The sequence below is a fragment of the Rana temporaria genome, chromosome 9 (assembly GCF_905171775.1).
Source record: "Rana temporaria chromosome 9, aRanTem1.1, whole genome shotgun sequence".
NCBI classification, from domain to species: Eukaryota; Metazoa; Chordata; class Amphibia; order Anura; family Ranidae; genus Rana; species Rana temporaria.
In genome coordinates this window covers 30,414,966-30,442,276 of record NC_053497.1, presented here as the reverse complement: position 1 = coordinate 30,442,276, position 27,311 = coordinate 30,414,966, and the positions used below count along the sequence as shown (strand labels likewise).

General features: G+C 43.7%; 1 protein-coding gene across 3 annotated transcripts in view; it reads left to right on the top strand.

The window, feature by feature from the left end:
* TNXB (tenascin XB) overlaps positions 1-27,311 on the top strand; it is a 179,682-nt gene that overhangs the window by 98,659 nt on the left and 53,712 nt on the right. For all 3 annotated transcript variants that reach the window (XM_040323053.1, XM_040323052.1, XM_040323054.1), the window contains 2 exons: positions 19,151-19,441; positions 23,188-23,460. In XM_040323053.1, the coding sequence (XP_040178987.1) occupies positions 19,151-19,441; positions 23,188-23,460 (564 nt within the window). The remainder of the gene's footprint in view (positions 1-19,150; positions 19,442-23,187; positions 23,461-27,311) is intronic.

Below are 27,311 nucleotides of genomic sequence, written 5' to 3'. Positions count from 1 at the left end.
AGCAACATCTGCAGTTTTTGGAAACACAACCGCTTTAAGTTCTTTCCCATGAAAGCTGTATCATTCCTTGTTCCCTGATATTGGCAGAGAACCAGCAATAGAGATATAGGCATCTGCAATAGATATAATGATGGCTTTGCCATGGAGCGCTCACTGGTTCCTAAGTTAAGAGGAAACAAAGATGGTGGTCTTCTGATGTTTAGGGAAGTTATAGAGATGTTCCTTTTGCTAAATATTACTGATCTTCTAGGACTCAAGGCTGAGGGAGGTTGTATTTACTCTTGAAAAAGGGATAATAGGATGATGGTTTGCTGATGATGTTCTAATGATGGCAGAGGAATGATCTACGAGGATCTTCTGGTAACATCAGTATGATCCAGTAATTAATAATTTATTAATGACTTAAAGTTTAATTCACTAAGTTAAAATATATGTGTATACCTTGGAGGGTAGAGGAATCTCTCTATTCAGCCCCATTTCTTAGATGTGATCTGGTTATTGTTCCATCCAAGGTCTCTTGGTGGCTTTGATGTGTCTAGTAAAGTCCTTATCCTGGGTGATGGGTCCATGTTGGATGGCCCCGGCAGTTGAATGAGCAGATGTTTTAATGTACTGTCTTCCCTGATGAAGAATACATTGTTGCTAAGATTCTAAATGCGTTGGATGTTACCAGTCTCTAACAGTTATTGTAAACCTGACATCTTGTATCAGCAACTGCAGCTTGACTTATCTTATGCCATTTACCAACATGAGGATCAGCAAAAGCAGCCCAAAGGGTGGCGCCATTTGAAAGGAACTTCCCCTTTATAGTCTAGTTGTACGCGTTGTACGTCACTGCGCTTTGTTTGGACATTTTTTTGCATGAACATGTGTATGCAACTCAGCCTGGAAAGGAATCACGTTGTGAAAAACAACAGGTTTTTGAACGACAAGAAAAACGTTGGTGTGTACGCGGCATTAGACTTAAAGCGGAGGTCCGCCTAAAAAAATAAATATTAAAAGCCAGCAGCTACAAATACTGCAGCTGCTGATGTTTAATAAATGGACACTTACCTGTCCAGGGCGCCCGCGATGTCGGCAGCTGAAGCTGATCAGTTGCTCGGCTCTCGGCTGCCCCCGCCCCCATCCTCGGTGAGGGAATCAGGAAGTGAAGCCTTGTGACTTCACTTCCTGGTTCCCTACTGCAAATGCGCGAATTGCGATGCGCATCCTCACTAGTCCCTGCTGTCTTTTGGGACATGTGTGTCTCCCAGAAGACAGTGGGGGAGGACAGTGTAGACGCAGGAAGTGGCGTAGGTCACCGCGATCACTGCAGTGATCTATGCCAGGAAGTGGGAGCAAATACCTGTATTACACAGATATCTGCTCCCCCTTTCCCTGAAAGGAGCCAAATGTGACACCGGAGTGGGAGGGGGATTCCAAAAAGTGGAAGTTCCATTTTTGGGTGGAACTCCACTTTAAAATAACTTATAGGAGGACAGTACTAACATGCCATCCCCCCCCACCGTTTCGCAATGGTTTGTCAAGGTGAACGACATCTAACAGGTGGAATGCATGAGGGCTGCCCTCAGAGACAAGACGGAGGAACATAATACACACTGGCTATATAATGTGTTGTACATAAGAGATTGGACAATTCATTGCCATCTCATGTTTATAGGTAGTTTTTTTTTTGTACTTTTAAATGTGTGGGTATTGTCAAGTGCATAGAAAAATCCCAACCAAAAATAACTTTTCTCTGTCTCTGTCTGTCTTGAGGGATGTGGCATTTAATGCTGACCATATTGATTTGGAAATTGCCATCTCATGTTTATAGGTGATTCTAGGAATCATGACCCGGCACTGATTTAAAAAGCAATGCTTTGGTTATACTCTGTTGTTTAAACTACTGTCAGGCCTCGTAACCACGACCGAGTTTCTCTGCAAAAACCAGCAAGAAACTTGCTGTGATTTTTTTTTTGCCGAGGAAACCGGTCGTGTGTACATTTTTCGACGAGGAAACTGTCGAGGATCCTGTCGAGTCAAAAAGAGAGCATGTCTTCCTTTTCCTCGACGGGAATGGAGAAACTTGCCTTGTCGAGTTCCTCGACAGCCTAACAAGGAACTTGACGAGGAAAACGATGTGTTTCACCCGTCGAGTTCCTCGGTCGTGTGTACGAGGCTTCATAGTGATCAGTGATCTGCTGACAGCTTGAGGATAGTTAAATGATGTTTTCCAGGTGGTATGTCATATTCTCCATGCACTGTTTGTGTTTCGGTGATGGTCTAATGCTGATGTATTAAAGAGTATTAACGAGCAATTACAGGTACCAAGTAAAATCAATCAGTGAACCACCAAATACACAGCTGTGATCTACTCAGATAGTTGACTCATTTCATCTTAATTTGAGTTTTCTAAAATGCCCTACAGCCAAAGAGCACCTCATAGAGTCACATGAAGCCTATACTGTGGACATTTTATTGTTGGTAGAGAAACTCCATAGCACTGACATTAGGCCTGCATTGGTTGAGTCTGGGAACAGCTCTCCTGCATTCAAGGCCTTGGTTCCAATAACACAAGATTATGGACAAAAAGGTGATCAGGACACCTACAGCTATGCCTGGCAGAAGTTCATCTCAATTTTTTATTTTCAAATTTGATTGAAGTGTATTTTTGATGGTATAAGTTCCTCATTATACAGGGCTATTGAATCATCATCAATATTCCACTGTTTGACAAAGTGATAGGTCTTCTGTATGGAGGAAGATGCTCTGGTCTGATGAGACTAAAATTTAACTTTTTGGCAATCAAAGAAAATGCTATATCAGGCGCAAACCCAACCCAACACATCACATCATCCAAAGAACACCATCCCCGCTGAAACATGGTGGTGGCAGCATCATGCTGTGGGGATGTTTTTCAGCAGTCGGGACTGGGAAACTAGTCAGAGTTGAGGGAAAGATGGATGATGCTAAATACAGGGATATTCTTGAGCTAAACCTCTACCACTCTGTGTGTGATTTGAGGCTAGGACGGAGGTTCACCTTCCAGCAGGACACACTGCTAAAGCAACACTTGAGTGGTTTAAGGGAAACATGTAAAGCCCAGACCTCAATCCAATAGAAAATCTGTGGTCAGACTTACAGATTGCTGTTTACAAGTGCAAACCATCCAACTTGAAGGAGCTTGAGCAGTTTTGCAAGGAGGAATGGGCAATAATACCAGTGGTAAGATGGGGCAAGCTCATAGAGACTTATCCAAAGCGACTTGGAGCTGTGATAGCCAGCAAAAGCTGGCACTTCAAAGTATCGACTTTAGGGGGGTGAATAGCTATGCACATTGACTTTTTCTGTTATTTTGTTCTACTTGTTTGCTTCACAATAAAAAAAAATCAAAGTTGTGGGCATGTTCTGTAAATTAAATGATGCAAATCATCAAACAATCCATGTTAATTCCAGGTTGTGAGGCAACAAAACACGAAAAAAGGCCAAGGGGGTGAATACTTTTGCAAGGCACTGTATACTGTATATATAGCCAACTTTGTACCCTGTCGTCACTGGGTACATTTTCTGTCTCTATATATCCTTGGCTATAGTAACTAGTACAGATACTGGTAGTAAATTGTACAGCTGTCACCAGAAAAAAAGGTTAGAGGGATTTTTGGGGATAGCTGTTGCAGTGACAAATTTCTAACAGGGTTATTTTTCTTACTTTGCAGAGTTTTCCACTTATTTCCTATTGTGTCTTTGAAACAGGAAATTAATGGAAGTAAAATCTCTCCAGCTGAAAGCAGACCGCAAAAGAAAAAAAAATAAACTGATTATTATATCCAAAACTAAAACATTTTTTTGCTATACATATAAGGGTGCAACATGCCATAATACAAAGATGGCCACTAGAGGGAGCATTTACAAAATGAAAGATAATAGTCAAAATATGGAGGAGTACAACAGTAAAAAAAAAAGTTAAAGCCATGTAAATGTAGCACTACCACCGAAGGAGCTGCTGGTTAGTTTTGGGTCTACGCTCTGGCTATCAACCCCCCAAACTGGCTCGAACCCTCCCTTGGCACAACTGGTATCAGTAAGGATTGTGGACCCCTCTGGTTGCAAGGGGACACAATAATAACATACAGTAAAATTTACAGATAAGTTGTTACCTTGTGTTGTCTGGTCCCACAGGATAATAGATAGACTGCACACAGGTTTGCACTTAACCAAGGAAACTTTACTTGGTAAGATAATAAAGTAAATGAACAAAATTAAACAGGTAGTGGACTACTTACAGGTCCCTGTAAGAGTCAATAGTCATAATAAATAAATACAGGTTTGATTATAACACTTAAGACAGACCTGTGTAAGCGCACAGCAAAGGGATTCCTTCAGTAAAATATGTTTACTACTGAAGCACCTCTTCACCAGGCCTCACCCAGCTCTCACTAACAACAACACTGTGCAACTTAATATAACCAAATACTTTAGATAGAAGAATTTATATATATATATATATATATATATATATATATATATATATATATATATGTATATATATATATATCAACAACTGACTCTTCCTAACAGGCAGTCTTTAGAACATATGTTCTACTAGGAAGGTTTGGTTGATCAGACCAAACCTCAATACGATCGTTTTCAACAGTTTGCGCGTATTTTAACCGGTATGCGGTGGTGCACATTAAGTAATTTGTAATCCAAATATTGTTAGGCAGGTGCCCGTCTCACCCAACCAGGCCTGGATTTTCTGGATTGCTCCGTCTGCAAAACTCCGATACTCGACCCTTTCCGTCACCGACAGTTCCCGGTTTTCCACGCGACCATCACACACTGCTGCTGTTCTTGGACACGGTCTGGTCACTCCGTCAGGAATCCCCCTCACAGGATGGGGCGATCCGCATAGGCGAGTATAGGTCCAGGCTTCTCAGGCCTATGCTCTAGGAGAGAAGCCTCAACACAGGCCTCCTTCTTGCTTGAAGAGGCGGTCCAGAGAGAGCGAGCCAAGGATGTCCTCCTCCTTAAATTCCTTCACCCAGCAGGCTGTGCGGGGTGCAAAGCATTTTGGGATCGCACAGTTATTGGATATTGTAGTCTGTCAATTGACAAGGGCAATGGAGTCTTTATCTCCCTGTACTTCATTTCCCAACATTCATTGCTGTACCAGGGTAAAACAGACAGGAGGTAGCTATAATACAATTGGCCACTGGAGGGAGCTGAGTTTCTTCTTTTTCTACCAACGGTAGTCTTTTAACCATATAAAAAGTGGTACTTTGCTACACAAACATTTAATTTTAGGTCAATGTTACAACAGTAGCATAAATTGTGCGCTTATTAAATGTTCACTACAGTTCCCCTTTAAGGGAGGATCAGAGATGAGATCAGATAGACATTTCGCCCCTCTATGATAACAAGAATGGACAATGTTGATAGGAGAGCTCCAGTAAAACACGGGGAATCCCACACCCATAACAATATTGTTGTTTTCGTTACAAGTAAATAAATAGCTGTGCAATGACTAATCCCATACTACATGATGAGCGAGAGCTGCGAAACATCTTCAACATTCCCAGAAGCAGCACATTCAGCCATTTCACATCTTTTCCCCAAACACAAGGACATCACAATCTGGTTTATATGTGATAAGTGTTCCAGCTACATGCATTGTAAATGTCAGTTAAAAGACCAGTAAATTCTCATGCAGATCTATTGCGTCCGCTCATGGAAGAAAAATGTTTCTTATGTTCTGCCTAGTCTATCCAGCCAAAGTCTAAAAACACATGCTAATCCATCAACAAGCTAAGAGATAAAGAAAGGTGAGCTGAGGTTGTGTATACTTGAGCGCCATGATCAAGACTGCATTTATTATAACGGCGTTGATTGGCCATCACTTTGAGATTGTGGGACTTGTCAGTTAGGTTCCTCAATCACCCCCCATCATTCCCACCGCCTGACGTTGGCTTCAACTGGACATAGCAGCCATTTAGTAAACAATCAATAATATTATAACAATTTTAATATCATACAATCCCATATACCCAATTCTATACCCACAGTTGATCCAGAGGAAGGCGAAAAACAACAGCAGAGCATGATCCAATTTGCTACAGCAGGGGAAAAAATTCCTTCCTGATCCCCCGAGAGGCAATCAGATATTCCCCGGATCAACTTTACCTATACATGTCAGTACCCAGTTATATTATGTACATTTAGGAAAGAATCCAGGCCTTTCTTAACCGGTTACCGACCGACGCATGTATATGTACGTCCACAGAATGGCACGTACAGGTATATGGGCGTACATGTACGTCCCCGCCTTTCCGCGGGTCGGGGGTCCGATCGGGACCCCCCCAGTACATGCGGCGGTCGGAAACCCGCGGGGAGTGATCCAGGATGAGGGCGCGGCTATTTGTTTCTAGCCGCCCCCTCGCGATTTCTCCCCGGAGCTGAAGAACGGGGAGAGCCGTATGTAAACACGAATTCCCCGTACTTCACTGTGGCGGCTGCATCGATCGTGTCATCTCTTTTATAGGGAGACACGATCGATGACGTCAGACCTACAGCCACACCCCCCTACAGTTGTAAACACACACTAGGTGAAACATAACTCCTTCAGCACCCCCTGTGGTTAACTCCCAAACTGCAACTGTCATTTTCACAATAAACAATGCAATTTAAATGCATTTTTTGCTGTGAAAATGACAATGGTCCCAAAAATGTGTCAAAATTGTCCGAAGTGTCCGCCATAATGTCGCAGTCACGAAAAAAATCGCTGATTAGTCGCCATTAGTAGTAAAAAAAAAAAAAAATGCAATAAAACTATCCCCTATTTTGTAAACGCTATACCTTTTTGCGCAAACCAATCGATAAACGCTTATTGCGTTTTTTTTTTACCAAAAATATGTAGAAGAATACGTATCGGCCTAAATTGAGGGGGAAAAAATGTATATATGTTTTTGGGGGATATTTAATTTAGCAAAAAGTAAAAAATATTGCATTTTTTTCAAAATTGTCGCTCTATTTTTGTTTATAACGCAAAAGATAAAAACCGCAGAGGTGATCAAATACCACCAAAAGAAAGCTCTATTTGTGGGAAAAAAAGGACGTCAATTTTGTTTGGGAGCCACGTCGCACGACCGCGCAATTGTCTGTTAAAGCGACGCAGTGCCGAATCGCAAAACCTGGCCTGGGCATTTAGCTGTCTAAAGGTCCGGGGCTTAAGTGGTTAAAGCAATCTACTGAGCTGGCCAGAACCACCTTGCAATAATTTTTCAAATTCCTGGTAAAAGGAAGGGGTGAAAATGACTGCAAATTGCCATGTGTGGAACTTGGCCAATAATTTTTTTCCAATTTCACTGTAAAAATAAACACAAATTAAGTGCGTGGCAAGTTTTTTTTCCTGAAATGACATTGTAGCTATGTCTGGCGTAGTTGTAAATCATGCCTAGCCAAGTTCTCCTTTAAGCTAGTTTTCTCTCTGGAAACTCTCCTGTGTGAATTCTCTCCGGCAAACCGCGGGGAATTTTTAGTTGACGTTCCACTGGGATTCAGCTCACTGAGATTTGTACATGTGGATGTGTGCCAGACCTCACCGCTGAAACTAACTTACCATCTGTCATTACAAAATACCGACACCTGCCCTTATGGAACACACACGCCAAAAAAGCCAAAATTAATTTGATCGCCATAAATTATATTCTTATCACTTCTATCTGTCGGACACATTTTTTCTGTTTGCATTTGAGTAATTGAGTAATAGGATAAGAGCGCTGTTACACTTTTTGGCTTTGGACCAACAGTTTCCGAGGAGATGATCTGTGCACAGGATTCTTAGGTGCTGCATGTTGGGTACATTGTATTCTGGTGCAGAGGTTTTTCCATATAAATTTCATGTCGTAGTGCTGTTTTTTATGGTTTTGGCTGCAATAAGGATTAGGTTTAGGAGTTGCAGGGTTATGTTACAATTAAAAATGACACATATGATGAAGTCTGTTAAGTGTATTAAAGCATATCTAAACCCAAAAACTACATTGCAGCTTATCAAACTTTAGTTGTTGTGACTGCATTTGTTTTCTTTATTTTTACCAGGTGGTCTGGTGAATAATACACTCTGCACCTTAGGGTGGCTCCTCGGTTCCTCTATCAATGAAGGAGTGATGCCCTGTACATACGACCGCTTTTCCGCTCAAGCTGTCTTTCATACACATGGTCACACCAAATTCCGACCGCCAAGAACGCGGTGACGTACAACACTACGACGAGCAGAGAAAAATGAAGTTCACTTTTTCCGAGCATGCGTCGAGATACTCCGTCATATCTCCTTTGTGAATCTGGCCCTTGGTTTCCTTTAGAGCACGGGGAAGCACTAAAAATGCATAGGTGTGAATCCAGGCTACAGGGGAAGTTTGATTCAAACGGCGCCACCCTTTGGGCTGCTTTTGTTGATCCTCGTGTTAGTAAAAGTTTGGTAAGAGATGATTCGTGCTTTTCATTCTGTTATAGCGTGACAAATTTGCTATCTCCATTACGAAGGCTAGTTTTACCAGAACGAGCGCTTCCGTCTCATACTTGATTCTGAGCATGCACGTTTTTTTCCCCTCGGAAAAGCATACACACAACCGGTTTTCCAAATGGGAAAAGGTACGCCGGGAATGTTCTCTGTTTTTTAGTGCAGTTTTCCTGTTGGGAAAACTGCGATGAAGCATACACATTGGCGGATTTCCCGGCTAAAAGCTCTCATGGCATTTTTTCTGCCAAGAAAACTGGTCGTGTGTACGAGGCATCGCCATGGTTTCCTATGGAACACGTTCTGTAGTGCAAATCTGCAAAATGCAAAAAGCACAAATAATGTATAGGTGTGAATCCAGCCTTATGTACACACAATCGGTTTCCCTGTCGGAAAAAAGTTGGATGGTTTTTCAGATGGAATTCCTCTCAAGCTTGCCTTGCATACACACGGTAACACAAAAGTTCAGTGAACTTTTGACTGCCAAGAACGTGGTGACGTAAAAGACTACGAGCCAAGAGACTACGAGCCAAGAAAATGAAGTTCAATGCTTCTGAGCATGCGTCGAATTGTTTCCGAGCATGTGTAGGAATTTTGCGCAGTTGGGATTTGTACACACGATCGGAAATTCCGATCAGTTTTTTTCCTGACAGGAAAAAAGAGAAACTGCTCTCTATCTTTTTCCAGCAGTTTCCCTGTTGGAAAAAGTCTGGTGGAGCATATACACGGTCAGAATTCCCGACCAAAATACTTTTTCCAACGGGAAAAACGATCGTGTGTATGGGGCATTAGTGATGTCGAAAGAAGTAACAGACATATGGGAAGGTAAATATCAGAGATGTCAGTTACACCAACAAAAATAACACCAAGAGTAAATCTTATGCCGCGTACACACGATCATTTTTCGGCATGAAAAAAAACGTTGTTTTTCAAAAACGTCATTTAAAATGATGGTGTGTGGGCTTCACATAATTTTTCAGGTTCTGAAAAACGAAAAAATTCGAACATGCTGCATTTTTTAACGTCGTTTCAAACAATGTCGTTTTTTGGGTTGTTAAAAATGATCGCGTGTGGGCTAAAACAACGTAAAAAACACGCGCATGCTCAGAAGCAAGTTATGAGACGGGAGCGCTCCTTCTGGTAAAACTACCGTTCGTAATGGAGTAAGCACATTCATCACGCTGTAACAGACAGAAAAGTGCAAATCGTCTTTTACTAACACGGAATCAGCTAAAGCAGCCCAAAGGCGAATGGAACTTCCCCTTTATAGTGCCGTCATACGCAGGGGCGGACTGACAACTCATGGGCCCCCCTGGCAATAGAAGACTATGGGGCCCCTGGGCTTACAGATGGCCACCACGCCAGGAGGCAGTGCAGAGGCGCATGGGTGTAGGAACCCTTACAAATCTGGGGGGGACAGCATTTTTTACTCGCCAGATATATTCTTATCCAGTAAACTGGGAGTTGCTAGCGGCCGAATAGCGCTGCAAAACGACAGTAAAACGCCGCTAAAAATAGCGGCGCTTTACTGCTGACGCCTCAGTGTGAAAGTAGCCTTAGGGCCCTTTCACACATACGGACCGTATGTCCGCATTTTCATCCGTCCGTTTGCGGATGAAAACGGGACATACATGGGTCCCTATGTGATTACGGGTGTCAGCGGATGAATATCCGCTGACACCCGTAATTTGTCCGCCTCCGCAAAGATCCGCATTTACTAATCCTATTTTTCTTCCGTCTGCCGGATCGGATGAACACGGACATACGGTCCGTGTTCATCCGATCCCCCATAGGGGAGAGCGGAGGAAAGATAGGGCGGTCCCTGCACAGTGTGCGGGTACCGCCCTGTCAGCTGCCAGCTCAGCGGGGATTTTACGGAGGATCCCCGCTGAGCAAAGCGGACACACGGAGCGGATCATTACTGATCCGCCCGTGTGAAAGGGCCCTTAGAGTGCCGCCTAATCAGTGGCAATGAGTGCTGCCTCAACCTCCTTAAAGCGGTGGTTCCCCTAAAAATAAAGTTTTGACATTGCATTTGCTATAATAATTACAGTTAGAATCGGCTGGTTTTATGTAAAAAATACCTCCGTACGTAGCGTTTGTATTATTCGTTCCCACCGCCACTTCCGGGTACGATGCTGGCAGTGGGCGTTCCTTATTGATGGACAGGCATCCGACCGACGCATCCATCGCGTCACGAGATGCCGAAAGAAGCCAAACGTCGTTGCGCATGCGCCGTATAGAGCCGCACCGACGTTCGGCTTGTTTCGGCATCTCGTGACGCGATGGATGCGTCGGTCGGATGCCTGTCCATCAATAAGGAACGCCCACCGCCAGCATCGTACCCGGAAGTGGCGGTGGGAACGAATAATACAAACGCTACGTACGGAGGTATTTTTTTACATAAAACCAGCCGATTCTAACTGTAATTATTATAGCAAATGCAATGTCAAAACTTTATTTTTAGGGGAACCACCGCTTTAATGAGTTTGCATTGATTTCAGCATGCATTGCATGGAACACTTTGCACATGCTGAAATCAATACAAACTCGTTAAACAGACCACATTCATTGAAAGTTGATTAATATACAGATCATGGTTTTGCAATAAAGTGATCCATGCTGCAAACTCATTAAACAGTCTCCATCTTCAGTGAAATTCCATGTACTGCAAAGTTTGCAAAACTTGAACTGTCGCTGAAGGGAGAATGTTGAGTTTGCAGCATGGATCACTTTATTGCAAAATCATGATCTGTATATCATGATAAGAGTATTTTATTAATTTGTACCTGCTATCCTTTGCAGGGGGTTTCCCTCGTGCTTCTCTCTCTCCTCCTGTCACCAGACAGCCTCCCCCTCCCAAGAGAGGACCCAGTGAACAACAGCCGCACGGAGGGAGTGGGCGGAGCTTTAGGCTCCGCCTCCGCCAGTCATGTTTGTAATCCATTAGTCATCGGCCGCTCCGTACTATCCCCTGCCCTCCACCCCTCTACATTGAACTCTGCCTCTCCAGCCCTCTACATTGCCGCTCCCTCCTACTACCCTCAGTATTCGTGAGTATAGCGGCAAAGCAGAGGGCTGGAGAGGCGGGGCGGTATTAGCATTCGTGAGGAGAATAGTAGGAGGGGGCGGCAATGTAGAGGGCTGGGCCTCCGCGCTGCACACAGACAAAAAAAAAAAAAAGAAAAAAACAGGCTGAGACAGCGCCGCGGCCGTTTTACCTGGGGGGGATTTTACAATACCTGTCCCCCCCGCATTATTTCCTGGGGGGGATGCGTCCCCCCCATCCCCCCCGGTTCCTACGCCCATGCAGAGGCGGGGCAGCTAAAATCTCAGGATTTTCACATCAGAAGCATGTCGGTTTCAGACATATCAGGGACAGATGTAAAAAAAACCACAGATTTTTACATACTGTCCCTGGTTTTACTGAGCCTGGCAACCCTGATGGGGTCCCCTAGTGACATGGGGCCCTCGGGCAGTGCCCGAGTGACTCAATGGTCAGTCCGCCCCTGGTCGTACGTGTTGTACGTCACCGCGCTTTGCTAGATCATTTTTTAAAAACGATGGTGTGTAGGCAACATCGTTTTAATGATGAAGTTGGGAAAACTTTGTTTTTTGGACATGCTGAAAAACACCGTTTTTTTTTCATGCTGAAAAATTATCGTGTGTACGCGGCATTACAGCAATAAAGACATGCACTCAAGGGAAATGAATTATAGTTTATTTTAAACATTGATACATTCTATCCTATGTATATTTACGGATGTTGTACTATGATCCTCGATGATCTTGCTTGATATTTGATAGATGGTTGTGTGGTAATCAAAAAATTCCATGCCCAAGGCCTGAACATTTCAGTTCTGCATGGAAGGAATAAACTGTGGGAGATTGTGGGCCTATTTGTTAGTACAACAGATAATGAGAAAGTGATGTGCCCGGCTGAAAAGAAATGACCCAGCTGTTGTTTGTGGAAGTTCAGTTTACACGCTGTGCCTCCATCAAAGTCAGAACATAATCGTACTTTGCTGCTCCCTCTGAAGCCTCGTACACACGGTATGATTGTTGGAAGGGGATTGTCTATTGACAGACTTAACCACTTCAGCCCCGAACCATATTGCTGGTCAAAGACCAGAGCACTTTTTGCGATTCGGCACTGCGTCGCTTTAACTGACAATTGCGCGGTCATGCGACGTGGCTCCCAAACAAAATTGGCGCCCTTTTTTTCCCACAAATAGAGCTTTCTTTTGGTGGTATTTGATCACCTCTGCGTTTTTTAGTTTTTGCGCTATAAACAAAAATAGAGCGACAATTTTGAAAAAAAAAAGAATATTTTTTACTTTTTACCATAATAAATATCCCCCAAAAATATATAAAAAAACATTTTTTTTCCTCAGTTTAGGCCGATACATATTCTTCTACATATTTTTCGTAAAAAAAATTGCAAAAAGCGTTTATTGATTGGTTTGCGCAAAAGTTATAGCATTTACAAAATAGGGGGTAGTTTTTATGGCATTTTTATAAATATTTTTTTTTTTACTAGTAATGGCGGCGATCAGCAATTTTTTTTTCGGTACTGCGACATTATGGGGGACACTTCGGACACTTTTGACACATTTTTGGGACAATTGGCCTTTTTATAGCGATCAGTGCTATAAAAATGCATTGATTACTATAAAAATGCCACTGGCAGGGAAGGGGTTAACCCTAGGGGGCGGGGAAGGGGTTAAGTATGTTCCCTGGGTGTGTTCTAACTGTAGGGGGGGGGGGTGGCCTCACTAGGGGAAATGACAGATCGCTGTTAATACATTGTATGAACAGACGGTCAGGCATTTCTCCCCTGACAGGACCGGGAGCTGTGTGTTTACACACACAGCTCTCGGTCCTCGCTCTGTAACGAGCAATCGCGGGTGACTGGCGGCGATCTCACGGGAGTCAGGGATGAGCGGGGGGCGCGCGCCGCCCCTATTGGCTGCTGGGCGAGGTGACGTATAGCTACATGCTCTCGCCCAGCAGAGCCGACCTGCCCCTGTAAAACTGCGGCGGCTGGTCGGCAAGCAATTAAAATATTACCGTTGGATGACAGGCTAGTACATTTTCAGCAGACAACGGTTTGACGTCAGATTTTCGTATGGTCAGTACACAAATCCGTCGCACAAAAGTTGAAAGTACAAACACGCATTCTCGAAATCAGTGCTCCCCAAACAAGAAATTAGCAGAAGAGGCCCAAAGGGATCAGACAAGATTCTGGCACACGCCCTTTTGAACAGAAATCAGACGCCAACATTCGTACCGTGTGTGCGAGGCTTTAGGCCTCATGTACACTGCTGCTGGTAAACAGAAGTTTAGGAGCAGTTGGTCGGTTTTTTTTCAGCTACCCCTGGACTCTCCCCTATGTTATCTTATCAGTACATGTACACAGGGTCGTTGATAGTCATTTCTAGGCTGTTGAGTTTAGAAGCATTTTTTGCAACGCAAAAAAATGCGTTCAGGACGGATGTTCAGACTTCAGAGGCATTTAAACGCTGCTAAGCGCGGTAACGTTTAACAGCGTTTCGTTTACAGACATTTTTCATTTTAACAAAGAAGAAAAACATATCTGAAACATATCATGTTGCAGCTTCACTTCCTGGTTCCCTACTGCTCATGCGTGAGTCGTGCTGCGCATCCTCACTGGTCCTTGCTGTCTTCTGGGAACTGTGTGTCTCCCAGAAGACAGCGGGGAGGACAGAATAGGCGCCAGAAGTGGCGTAGGTCATCTCGATCACTGAGGTGATCTATGCCAGGAAGTGGAAGCAAATACTTGTATTAGACAGGTAACTGCTCCCCCTCCCCCTGAAAGGTGCCAAATGTGACACTGGAGGGGGGGGGGGGATTCCAAAAAAAGTTTAATTTTTGGGTGGAATCCAACTTTAACCACTTAAGGACCGGACCAATATGCTGCTAAATGACCCAAGGGGTTTTTACAATTCGGCGCTGCGCCGCTTTAACAGACAATTGCGCGGTCGTGCGACGTGGCTCCCAAACAAAATTCACGTCCTTTTCTTCCCAAAATTAGAGCTTTCTTTTGATGGTATTTGATCTCCTCTGCGATTTTTATTTTTTGCACTATATACAAAAATAGAGCGACATTTTTGAAAAAAAACCAATATTTTTTACTTTTTGTTATAAGAAAAATCAAATAAACTAAATTTTAGTCAAACATTTAGGCCAAAATTTTTTCAGCCACATGTCTTTAGTAAAAAAAAAAATCGCAATAAAAAAAAAATTAGCTACCTAGCTGCAACAGTGACACTTAGGCCCCGTACACACGAGAGGATTATGCGCTGGAAACGGTCCAGCATGCTAAGAAATTTGTATCCGCTGGAAATCCATCGGCCCGAAAAATATCCGCGGATAAATATCCGCTGGGCCGTACACACCACAGGATCTATCTGCTGGAACTGATCCGCGGATAAATACCAGCGGATAGATCCGGTGGTGTGTACGAGGCCTAATACAGCGATCAGAAAAATGATCGCTTAGTGACACTGGCAATAGGGAGTGAAAGGGTTAACTAGGGTGGTGATCAAGGGGTTAAAACTTTATTAGGGGGGGTACAGGAGCTACCCTGAACCTAACACTAACTGCCTGTCACACTAACTGTCACACTGACACTAAATACAGTGATCAGTACATATATGATCACTGCATTCAGTGACAGTGTGACAGGGGGGTGGGGGGGGGGGGTGATCGGGGGGGTTAATGTGCCTATGTGTAGTGTTGTGCAGACTTACTGTGTGATGTATTCTGTCCTCAGCAGGGGTTGAAAATACCGCCGAGAGGAGAGAATACATCACTTACCTCTTCCTGTGTTTACACAGGAGGAGGAAGTGACACACGAGGGAGCGCGCGGATTGGCTGTGAGCGATCCGGAGGGGGCGGACAAAAACGAATAGCCGCGCCCTCGTCCCGGATCGCTCGTGAAGCCACGGGAACCACCGCATGTACCGGGGGGGGGGGGTCCCGATTGGACCCACGTCTAGGCAGAGACGTACAGGTATGCCAATGTGCCTGTCCGTGCCATTCTGCCGACGTAAATGTACATGCGGCAGTCCGGAAGTGGTTAATAAAACATCAAAAACAAGCAAGGGCTGTTTTTCTGTTTTGGAATGTATGAAGGAAATGCTATGCGACTGGCTGTGCAGCAATTGGGACCCGGGACAATAGCGACTCCTACGGGGGTAGTGCTATAATTGTGCCCAATGTGTTAAAGCTAAACAAACTTTGGGGGTTTATTACTACGCTACTGCAAAAAATGTACGTGTTTCTTTTTAATGGATTTCCCTTTCAAAAAGTATTTTGGTTAAAATAGATTCCAAACGTGCAGCAACCACAATCTCCGTAGTACAGACAAATCCCATCTTGTGCAGCTATTGGTGGCTTAGCACCTCATTATGAATCCACCACAGTGTCATTACCGGGATCGTTTAGTCACATAATTACCATGCTCACATTCTCTCAGTGACACAGTTTAACACCATTTTAGTAATGATTCTCACTGGAAAACATCTGATAATGATGTGTTGACTATATTGAGCTTCACATAAAGTTATCAGCTTTGGATGGGCTGACTGCTTAAAGACAGATGGCCCCATTGAATTATAAAAAAAAGAAACTGTTATGTTGCTCTATTGTAACTGGTGGTTGATACCTGCGCTACGAGAACCTTATTTGTTTAAAGTACATGGAAACCCTAAGTGCCGGTTCACACAGATCGGCACTACCTGAATAAAACAATGCTTGTTTTTACCCTTTTTATCCTTTGCTACATCTCAGTGCCGCTGATCTCCTGCAGCTTCAGTCTACATATGAGCACTCATATATTGGCTGCATGGCATATCTTAGGCCCCGTACACACGGTCGACAAAACCGATGAGAATGGTCCGACGGACTGTTTTCATCGGTTCTCCTCTGAAGTGGCCGTACGGCCTGATATGCGTACACACCGTCAGTCCAAAATCCGATTGGGTCAGAACGCGGTGACGTCAAACACACGACGTGCTGAATAAAATGAAGTTCAATGCTTCCAAGCATGCGTCGACTTGATTCTGAGCATGCGCGGGTTTTGAACCGATGCTTTTCTGTACTAACCATCGGTTTGGTCCGATGAGGCAGCGGTCCATCGGTTCGGTTTTGAAGCATGTTTTAACATTTTGGACCGAAGGAAAACAGACCGATGGCCTATACACACGGTCGGTTTGGTCCGATGAAAATGAAATTCGGTTCATTCTCATCGGACCAAACCGACCATGTGTAAGGGGCCTCAGGGTAGGTTTCCCGATGGTGACAACAACGGACCATGCCCGTGTAATGTGTGTTAAAATGGCCACTTGAAGCCTCCCACTGAAATCCATGTGACAGGGTGACAAACAAAAGAGAACAATCAATAGTCAGGGAGAGAGGGAGAGAATGCTGTCAACCTATAATGCCTTGTACACATGGTTGGACTCTTGCCCGTGCAAGAGTCCGCCGTGAGTCCGTCGGAAGTCTGATGGAAAGAAAGATAACAGGTTCACTATCTAAGGCCTGTCGGACTTCCGGAAAAAAGTCAGATGGAGGCTACACACAGCCGGACTTTCCTAGAAAAAAAGCCTTCAGACTTTTTTTCTCTGAAAATCCGGTGGTGTGTACGAGGCATAACAGGTTGTGCCTAAACAAAGACCTTCAGGGCAGGATCACATTATTTGATCAAAATATGAAGATTTAAAATATTGAAAATTACCATCTAAATCCCTCAAAAAAAAACATTTCCACTGCATTTTAGCCTTACCAAAAAAGGACCAGCTGACATCATGTCAGTGATTCTCTCATTAACTCAGGTGTCAGCGTTGAGGAGGACAAGGCTGGAAATCACTCTGTAATGCTGATTGCATTAGAATAGCAGACTGGAAGCTTTAAAAGGAGGGTGGTGCTTGAAATCATTGTTAGTTCTCTGTTAAACATGGTTACCTGCAAGGAAACACGTGCAGTGATCATTGCTTTGCATAGAAAGGGATTTATAAGCAAGGATATTGCTGCTACTAATATTTCACCTAAATCAACCATTAATTAGATTATCAAGAACTTCAAGGAGAGAGGTTCAATTGTTGCTTCAGGGTGCCCAAGAAAGTCCAGTAAGCATCAGGAATTGATTCAGCTGTGACATTGGGGCACCCCCAGTGCAGAGCTTGCTCAGGAATGGCAGCAGTCAGGTGTGAGTACATCGGCACACACAGTGAGGAGAGGATGAGGATGGCCTGGTGTCAAGAAGGGCAGCAAAGAAGCCACTTTTCTCCAGGAAAAACATCAGGGACAGACTAATATTCTGCAAAAGATAGAGGGAGTGGACTGCTGAGCACTGGGGTAAAGTAATTTTCTCTGATGAATCCCCTTTTCCATTGTTTGGGGCATCCGGAAAAAACCTTGTCCGGAGAAGAAAAGGTGAAAGCCACCATCAATCCTGTGTCATGCCAACAGTAAAGCATCCTGAGACCAACCATGTGTGGGGTTGCTTCTCAGCCAAGGAACTGGGCTCACTCACAATTTTGCCTAAGAACACAACCATGAATAAAGAATGGTACAAAAACATCCTCCGAGAGCAACTTCTCCCAACCATCCAAGAACAGTTTGGCGATATACAATGAGTTTTCCACCATGATGGAGCACCTTGCCAAAAGGCAAACGTCATAACTACAGTAAGTGGCTTGGGGAACAAAAGGTGAACAATTTGAGTTCCTGGCCAGGAAACTCTCCAGACCTTAAAGCGGGAGTTCCGCAGGAAAACTTTTTTTTTTTAAATACATTTTTGAAACGCTGATGGTACAAAGAAAAGAGTACTCACCAGTCTCATAATTGCAGCCGCTAGCAGGACGATTTCCCCCAAAAGTATATTTTATAAAATTTCATGATGGACATTGCCATCTTAACTGCGGGCACTCTGAAGCCCTCCTGTGTAGTCTTCCGGGATGCGGTGAATGCTGTCCCAGCAAAATGGGCGAATTGTATCCGCCCCCGGTCACATGACCGTCACATGACCGGGTGCAGAGTCATGTGACGATTCAAATCTCTCGAGATTTCTTCTCTGGCTATTGAAGGCAATGTTGTCTCGTCATCGTGAAGAGACACACGTCAACAATCCCATAATCCATTACGGCTAAAGCGACACGCCCAGTCCCGCAACGCTAGAACCAGGAAGTGCCTGGTGGAGGAGGCAGAAATAAGGTATGGAATTTTTGTGAATTTTTTTTAACTGCAAACTCATTATGTACATCGGGGGGACTATTATTCCAGCCAAAGTGACCAAAACGGGTGAACCTCCACTTTAATCCAAATGAGAACTTGTGGTCAGTACTCAAGAGGCGGTGAACAAAAAACCCCACACATTATGACAAACTCCAAGCATTGATTATGCAAGAATGGGCCGCCATAGGTCACAGGATGTGGCCCAGAAGTTGATTAACAGCATGCCGGGTAGAATTGCAGAGATTTGTGTCATTCTTAAAACTTTTGGCAAGGGCTGTATAGCCCTCAATCCTTGTCTTGGTGTCAAAATAAGCCAATACAGGTATAAGACATGACTGTTTGGGACTGTATTTCATTTGAATGCTTATGCAATTTCTTCTTTAAATTGTTATACAGATGCTGCCCCAGATGGTGAATCTCCTACGCCTCCTCGTCTTTCTCCAATATCCGTATCAGATGTGCAGACAGATTCCTTCCTTCTCACCTGGGTGCCTTTGGATGGTGATTTTGATGCCTTTGTCATTCAGTATGGCCCTTCTGGTGGTCCCACCCAGGAGGAGACGCTGCGAGGAGACCAGACATCTTTCCTGGTCACAGGGCTGCTGCCCAGAGTCAATTACACCGTACAGATCCAAGGTGTCTGGGGGGATAGTTACAGCAATCCGGAAACTGCCCATGTATTTACAGGTGAGGCACGGAGGGTTGTGGTGAATTGGACTCATATATAAAATATGTATAGAGGGCAGAAGTCTTTAGACAAATCAGATTTCAGCTATTGTATTTCTTTTTGAGCTAACGCTTGATAGGCCACTTTTTCATGTGCTAATCCATTGTCAAAGGCAGCAATAGGATTTGGTGTTTTAGAGATTGATGCAGGGGCATTTAACTTGGGGCATTTGGTGCCAAAAACTGGTAACACACTGACCCAAAATATCCATAACCACTTCAGGCCCAGAAGGATTTGCCCCCTTAAAGCGGGAGTTCACCCATTTATTTATTTTTTTCTCTTTTCCCCTTAGATTGATGCTCGTTTTGTCTAGGGGAATCGGCTAGTTGTTTTAAAATATGAGCCGTACTTACTGTTTTCGAGATGCATCTTCTCCGTCGCTTCCGGGTATGGGTCTTCAGGAGCGGGCGTTCCTTCTTGATTGACAGTCTTTCGAGAGGCTTCTGACGGTCGCATCCATCGCGTCACTAGTAGCCGAAAGAAGCCGAACGTCGGTGCAGCTCTATACTGCGCCTGCGCACCGACGTTCGGCTTCTTTAGAAAAATCGTGACGCTATGGATGCGACCGTCGGAAGCCTCTCGGAAGACTGTCAATCAACATAGGAACGCCCAGTCCCGCAGCCCATACCCGGAAGTGGCGGAGAAGATGCATCTCGTAAAAGGTAAGTACGGCTCATATTTTAAAACAACTAGCCGATTCCCCTAGACAAAACGAGCATCCAGCTATGGGGAAAAAGTGTCATGTGCGGGTGAACTTCCGCTAAGCCATTTTTTGCAATACAGCACAGTGTCGATTTAACTGACAATTGCGCGGTCGTGCGACATTGTACCCAAACAACATCGACAACCTTTTTTTCCCACAAATATAGATTTCTTTTGGTGGTATTTGATCACCTCTGCGTGTTGTTTTTTTTTTTGCCCTATAAACAAACAATGAGCGACAATTTTGAAAAAAATAATTTTTTTTTTAACTTTTTGCTATAATATATATCCAAAACAATATATAAAAAAAAACATTTATTCATCAATTTAGGCCGATATATATTCTTCTACATATTTTTGGTAAAAAAAATTACAATAGGCATATATTGATTGAATTGCGTAAAACGTATCACATCTACAAACTATGGGATAGAATTAGCGACTTTTTTTAAATAGTTTTTACTAGTAATGGCGGCGATCTACGATTTTTAGCGGGACTGCGACATTGTGACGGACAAATCTGACCAGTGATATTATTACATTGATCAGTGCTATAAAAATGCAGTGATCAATGTAATAATTACACTGGAAAGGAAGGGGTTAACTGTAGGGGGCAATCAAGTGTTATCCGTGTTCACTGGATGTGTTCTAACTGTAGGGGGGGGTGGACTGGCAGGGACATGACAGAGATCACTGTTCCTGATGACTGGGAACAGTAGATCTCTGTTGTGTCATCTGTCAGAATGGGGATCCGCCTTGTTTACAAAGACAGATCCCCATTCTGCATATTTGAAAGATTGTGGTTGGACTCTTTCCAGAATAGACACGATGCTCCAGTCCTTAAAGTGTTAAAATAGTGATTCCCATTCTGCCTCTGTACCAAGCGATCGCGGGTGGCGGACATGCTCCCGCAGCAGGCGCAAGCGCACGCCGCCCGCTGTCGACCAGCTACGGCGGTTTGCGCAAAAGAGCCGACCTTCCGCCATATAACGACATCGGCTGGTCGGCAAGTGGTTAAAGTACAACCTACCCTGATGTTAAACCTACCACTTGTAGATGTGGTGCAGCGTGGTGTAGCGGTAGTAATTCACACAGTTATGCTCTGTACACACGATCGGAAATTCCGACAGAAAAAGTCCGATGTGAGCTTTTGAACGGAAATTCCGACCGATTGTATGCTCCATCTGACTTTTGCTGTCGGAATCTGATCGTCTATAGCAATTCCGACGGAAAAAATTCTGATGCATGCTCGGAAACAATTCGACACATGCTCGGAAGCATTGAACTTAATTTTCTTGGCTTGTCGTAATGTTGTACGTCACCGCGTTTTTGACGGACGAAAGTTCAGAGATCTTTTGTGAGACCGTGTGTATGCAAGCCAAGCTTAAACAGAATTCCGTCGGAAAAAACATCCAAGGTTTTTCCGACTGAAAATCCGATCGTGTGTACGCGGTATCAGGTGCAATGGAAAACTTGTATTGAAAGAGCACTTCAACAATTCACAACAAACCCTGTGGGAAGGCTTCTCCACTGGGTACACTCATGGTTTCCAGAAATCAATGGAAGAAATGTGAGGACAGCTGCACACCAAAATCAACCTTGGAAGGTAGCCTTTATTGGTGCAAAAGGATAAAAGCACTACAAAACACAGCACAGCAAGCAGTGGGATATAAATAAAACTGACGCGTTTCGCACAGAGGTCTAGTGTCTTTTGGCCAAGCAGGATGGTGTTCAAGAAGATGCGACCCTACACTTTCCCTCCTCGTTGGGAACCTCTCCCTTACTGCTAATACTGACCCTAATGCCGCATACACACGACCATTTTTCATGACGAGAAAAATGCCATTTTAAAAATTGGTCGTGAAAAACGGTCGTGTGTAGGCTCCAGAGCATTTTTCTCGACGAGAAAAATGGGCGATTTTTTTTTAGAACCTGCTCTATTTTTTCTCGTAGTTTTTCACGTCGTGAAAAATGGTCCTGTGTAGGCTTTAACGAGGGGGAAAAATGTGCATGCGCAGAAGGAAGTTATGAGATATTAGCATAAGCCACCCAAAGGGTGGCGCCATTCGAATGGAACTTCCACTTTATAGTGCCGTTGTACGTGTTGTACGTCACCGCACTTTGCTCAAGCATTTTTTTTCACGAACGTGTGTATGCAAGGCAGGCTTGAGAGGAATCTCGACAAATCACATTGAGAAAAACTTCGTTTTTTTGCATGACATGAATAACGGTTGTGTGTACGTGGCATAACAGTAGGGACCCTAATCCCCAATACTGAATTCAACTTCACAGGGCATCACTAATCTTACCAGGCAACTGAAGCATCAGTGCTCAGTCCCATCAGTTCACAAAAACTACCAACAATCTTCCCTAAAACTTAGGCCGCGTACACACGATCGGTTAAACCGATGAGAACGGTCTGATGGACCATTTTCATCGGTCCAAACCGATCGTGTGTGGGCGCCATCGGTTATTTATCCATCGGTTAAAAAAAAGCCAACTTGTTTTAAATTGAACCGATGGATTCCTAACCGATAGGAAAAAAATCATTGTTAGTAGGCACGACCATCGGTTAAAAATCCACGCATGCTCAGAATCAAGTCGACACATGCTTGGAAGCATTGAACTTCGTTTTTTTCAGCACGTCATTGTGTTTTACGTCACCGCGTTCTGAAACGATCGTTTTTTTTAACCGATGGTGTGTAGGTACGATTGACTGTCAGCTTCATCGGTTAACCGATGAAAACGGTCCATCAGAGCGTTTTCATCGGATATACGGATCGTGTGTACAGATTTTTTTATGCCTACCAACCCTGCCCCCCTCCCCCAGGCACCATGACGAAATACAAAAGTTTGCTTCTTTGGTCCAAAATAATTTCTTGGTTTAATTTAAATAATAATATTGATCAGATCTGAACCTATCTTAGCTCCACTATGCCTTTCTTGTAGATAGAGCCCTATACTTGTACAGCCACTTGTGTTATATCCTGTTCTTGCCTTCTAGAAAAGCCTCAACCTCCGCGACTGGAGTCGATTTCCCCATCAGACATCCGCAGCGATTCCGTCCATCTCACCTGGGAGGTCAAAGGTGGCAACTTTGATTCATTTATTCTTTCTTATCGGGATGGAGATGGACAACCACAAGAAATTCCTCTGGAAGGAGATGTGAGGTCTTATGATGTGAAAGAATTAAAGGCCGGGAAGAAATATAAATTTATCCTATATGGCCTAACAGAAGGAAAGAGAACTAAACCGGTGACTGCTGAAATCAGCACAGGTGAGTGGAGGGTGAGGCCTGAGCAAGAGAAAAAAATCTGAAATACTAAAGAGTACCTGTCACTGTTCTGTTGGGTTGGATATTTTTGAAGAGGATGCAGACTATACATTTTCCAGAAGGCATTGTGAATTTTGCAAACATTAAGAAGCGATTCTGCGTGAAAAATGTTTCACTGGGCTGTTGTCTTTAGCAAAATAAGTTCATAGTGTTCACAAGAATTGTGCCTGTGCTTTCCTAGAAACATCTGACGTAAATCTCTAGTTGGACTGTATACAGTGAAGGAATTTTAGAAACGTTTTTTTTTTTAAGACTCTGGTCTTCTTATTTTCTGGAGATACTTCTTAAAGGGGTTGTAAAGGTACATGTTTTTTCACCTTAATGCATTCTATGCATTGAAGTGAAAAAACATCCGACGATTAGCACCCCCCCCGCCCCCTCATTTACTTACCTGAGCCCTCGAAAGTCCCGCACCGTGAATGCGCTGGCTTCTCGGCACGGTCTTCTCGGCTGTTCTCGGCTCTTCATTGGATGATTGAGAGCGGCGCAGTCATTGGCTCCCGCTGCTGTCAATCAAATCAATGATGCAACGCGACAGGGGCGGGGCCGAGTGATACAGTTATGGCCGCTGACTGTATCACGGGGATGTGCGCCTGCAAGCTAACTCCCTTGGGAGAGAGCTTCCCAGAAAGGGGTTAGCTCTTGCGGGGAGGAGCCAAGACAGCCGCCGAGGGACCCCAGAAGACGAGGATCGGGGCCACTCTGTGCAAAACGAGCTGCGCAGTGGAGGTAACTATCATATGTTTGTTATTTAAACAAAAAAAAAGAACCTTTACAACCCCTTTAAACTAACTACTAAATGGGAGAGGGTCTTCTTTATTGTCATTACCTGATCAGTCTTTCAGTTGTAACACAAAAAGCAGCTGTTCTAATCTCTTTAGCCCGCAAGACACTTTGACACAAAAGCCACATATATCTGTATATTGTGAGCAGGATTGTGGATGGTGTCACCTACGTTTTTCGCCAAACACGATAAAGGGCTCCAGGGAGTATGACTGCTACAGAAAACAAAAATTTTGTGTGAATCCTGGAGGCTTTATAAAACTTTGGGGGGAATAAGTCTTAACCACTAGGTCTATATCCTACTTGGTAGCCAGACCTCATTGTTCTGGGTCCTGGAGCCCAAAGACTTTGTAGAACTTCAGGTGGGAATAAGCTTCCACTCCTAGGTCCACATCTTACCTCTTAACCGGACCTCATTATTACTCTTAGCTGTGCATAGACCCTTATATCTGTGAGCTGAGTGATGTTCAGTGTTCTCTCTGCTGCTGGGTGAAAAGGCTCACTGCTAATAGAATACTAAAAAGGTAACTGTGTTGCCTGTTTGTTTTGGGGAACCCAATAGGTGGGGCATCCTGTAAGTCAGGAACTGACTTGAGTTTAGTTAAAGCAGAACGTCACTTAAAAGATAAAGCTCTGCTCATCCTCCTCCTCTCCCCTACTGTAACAATATTGGTGGGTTTTTATTTTTTCTGGGAGCAGGTATCTTTTTCTAACAGGTATCTGCATTCACTTCCACAACTGTCACCTGGGCTTAGCCCACCCTCCAAGTAGAATTTTTTTTCTATGAAAATGGAAACATTGTCACGGTACAATTAGTTGAGGCACCATTAAATAGTCAGATGAGTGATTTTTTTAACTTTCTTGTCCAAACAAAATTCTAGAAGTGTAAGGCCATCATTAGTTGCTCTAACAAGCAGATGTTATGTTATGGACTTGCTTTTTTTCTGAAGGGAAAAAAGAGAACCTGCTCTCTATCTTTTTCCAGCAGTTTTTCCATTGGAAAAAGTCTGATGGAGCCTACACACGGTTGGGATTCCCGCCCAGAAGCTCTCATCTGACTTTTTCAAACGGGAAAACTGATCGTGTGTACGGGGCATATGCTGAATATAAGTCCCAGACAAACCTGGGTGTGCTGTTGCTGGGTGTCCCTGTCTTGTACATGGCTTAGCACTGCCATTACCAGCTGACCTTGTCCTCCTTATGATATAAAGTGAAATTTACACTTTAAAGTTATTGACCCTGGAAGACTTGTATAGAACTCAGTATGACTGATTCAGTGTCAGTCTCCTCCCCTCTGTGTCTGAATGAATTTGAAGATCTTGTTATTATAGGAAACAGATTCCTCCGATGAGAGTTTTGGCTCTGCCATCCTTCATGGGACAGGCAGTAAAACTCTGCTTTTTTTTATTCCTAAACTTAGAGCCAAATTTCATCCCAAAACATGTTTCTAATCTGGAGTTTATTGTCATCTCGGGAATCGTTCCTGAAAAGTAGATTGTATCTTATTTGGTCCTCTAATAAGACTGTCTACCTTGAAACCCATTTAAATGTAAAAGTTTAATGTGTTCTTTGTGATCAAAGGCTGGGCTGCGGTTGAAGACTGGGTGCGTCTGAATGAGGGGTCATATCTCTTCTCCTTCATACTTACAAGAACATTGCTGCTAAAATAAAAACCCAGCTCCACCTAAAGGTTTTTATTTAGTTTTTGAAAAGAGTAGAGAAAGTTAGAGTCTCTTCCTTTTTTTTTTTTCTGTTTGTCCCCATCTTAAAGATATTACCCCTCACTTATTGTCAGTACAATAAGTGATGAAAACTTTTCCAATGACAAAACCAAAAACATTCTTAGTTGCGCAATGAAGGATTAGAACATCTGATGGTGTTAATATTGCTGTCTGTGCTTTCCACATCAACCACGCCTCAGTTTCATGTAGGGTGTCACAAGGACATGAAGTAAATGGGAAATGTCCCAGAGGGGTCACAGACAGAAATTAAAAACAGACAGAAATATTCCTAGGTTTGTGAAACCTTCCCCTAGACCCGAATGACCCCCAGTACCTTCTCTTGGAAGGAGCGGAGAGAACGATTTGGACAATATCTGCAGATGAGGTTGGTGATGTAGCTGGTGGCAATGTTGTGGACAGCCTTGTACGTTGTGGTTAGTTTTTTTAATTTTATACGGTGGAGTAGTGGAAGCCAGTGAAGGGATTGGCAGAGAGTAGCAGCAGTCCCAGATCAGTTAGAAAGGTGTATTATTCTAGCAGCAGCATTCATAATAGGCTGAAGGGTGTATATCCTGTGTAAAGGTAGGCCAGTGTGGAGGGCCGTTGCAGTAGTCAAGGCGGGAAATAAAAAATTAATGAATATGCTATTTTGTGGTGTTGTTAGTCAACAAGGGGCTAATTCTGTATATGTAGCGGAGCTTAAGGTGGCATGATTTTGTCAGTGATTGGATATAGGGGCTAAAGGAGAGGTCAGAGTCTAGGATTACACCCAGCACCCTGGCATGAGCAGAGGGACCAATGATTGTCCCATTGATCTCAATGGTAAACAATTTGAGATTTTTTGGTTTTAAAGCTGAACTCCAGCTCTTGATAACCCCATGGATTAATTAAGGAACTTTACACATATCTGAAATGGGTAACAGGAATCATCTGCTTCCCATAGTTCTCTGAACCCAATAACCAGTCTACCATAGAGGCCTCCTATGCATTGGCTGACCGGTCCCTGACCAGCCTCCTGGTATGTTGGAGCAGGAAGACCCTACATTCTGGCTCTGGGGAAATTCTAACAGTGGTGTACATCATCTGTGTAAACTCACTCATTTTCAGATCATGAAAGCAGTGGATATTTACAGAGACATAATCTTTATCATTGGACACCACCCAAAAGAATGCCTGAACCCTGCTCATTGCATGATGTCTTGTTAGCAACTTCTAGAAGGTGTAGTTTACAGATAGTTGAGTACATAACCAACCTGTGATACACTGCCACCATTCCTACAATTACTTGTT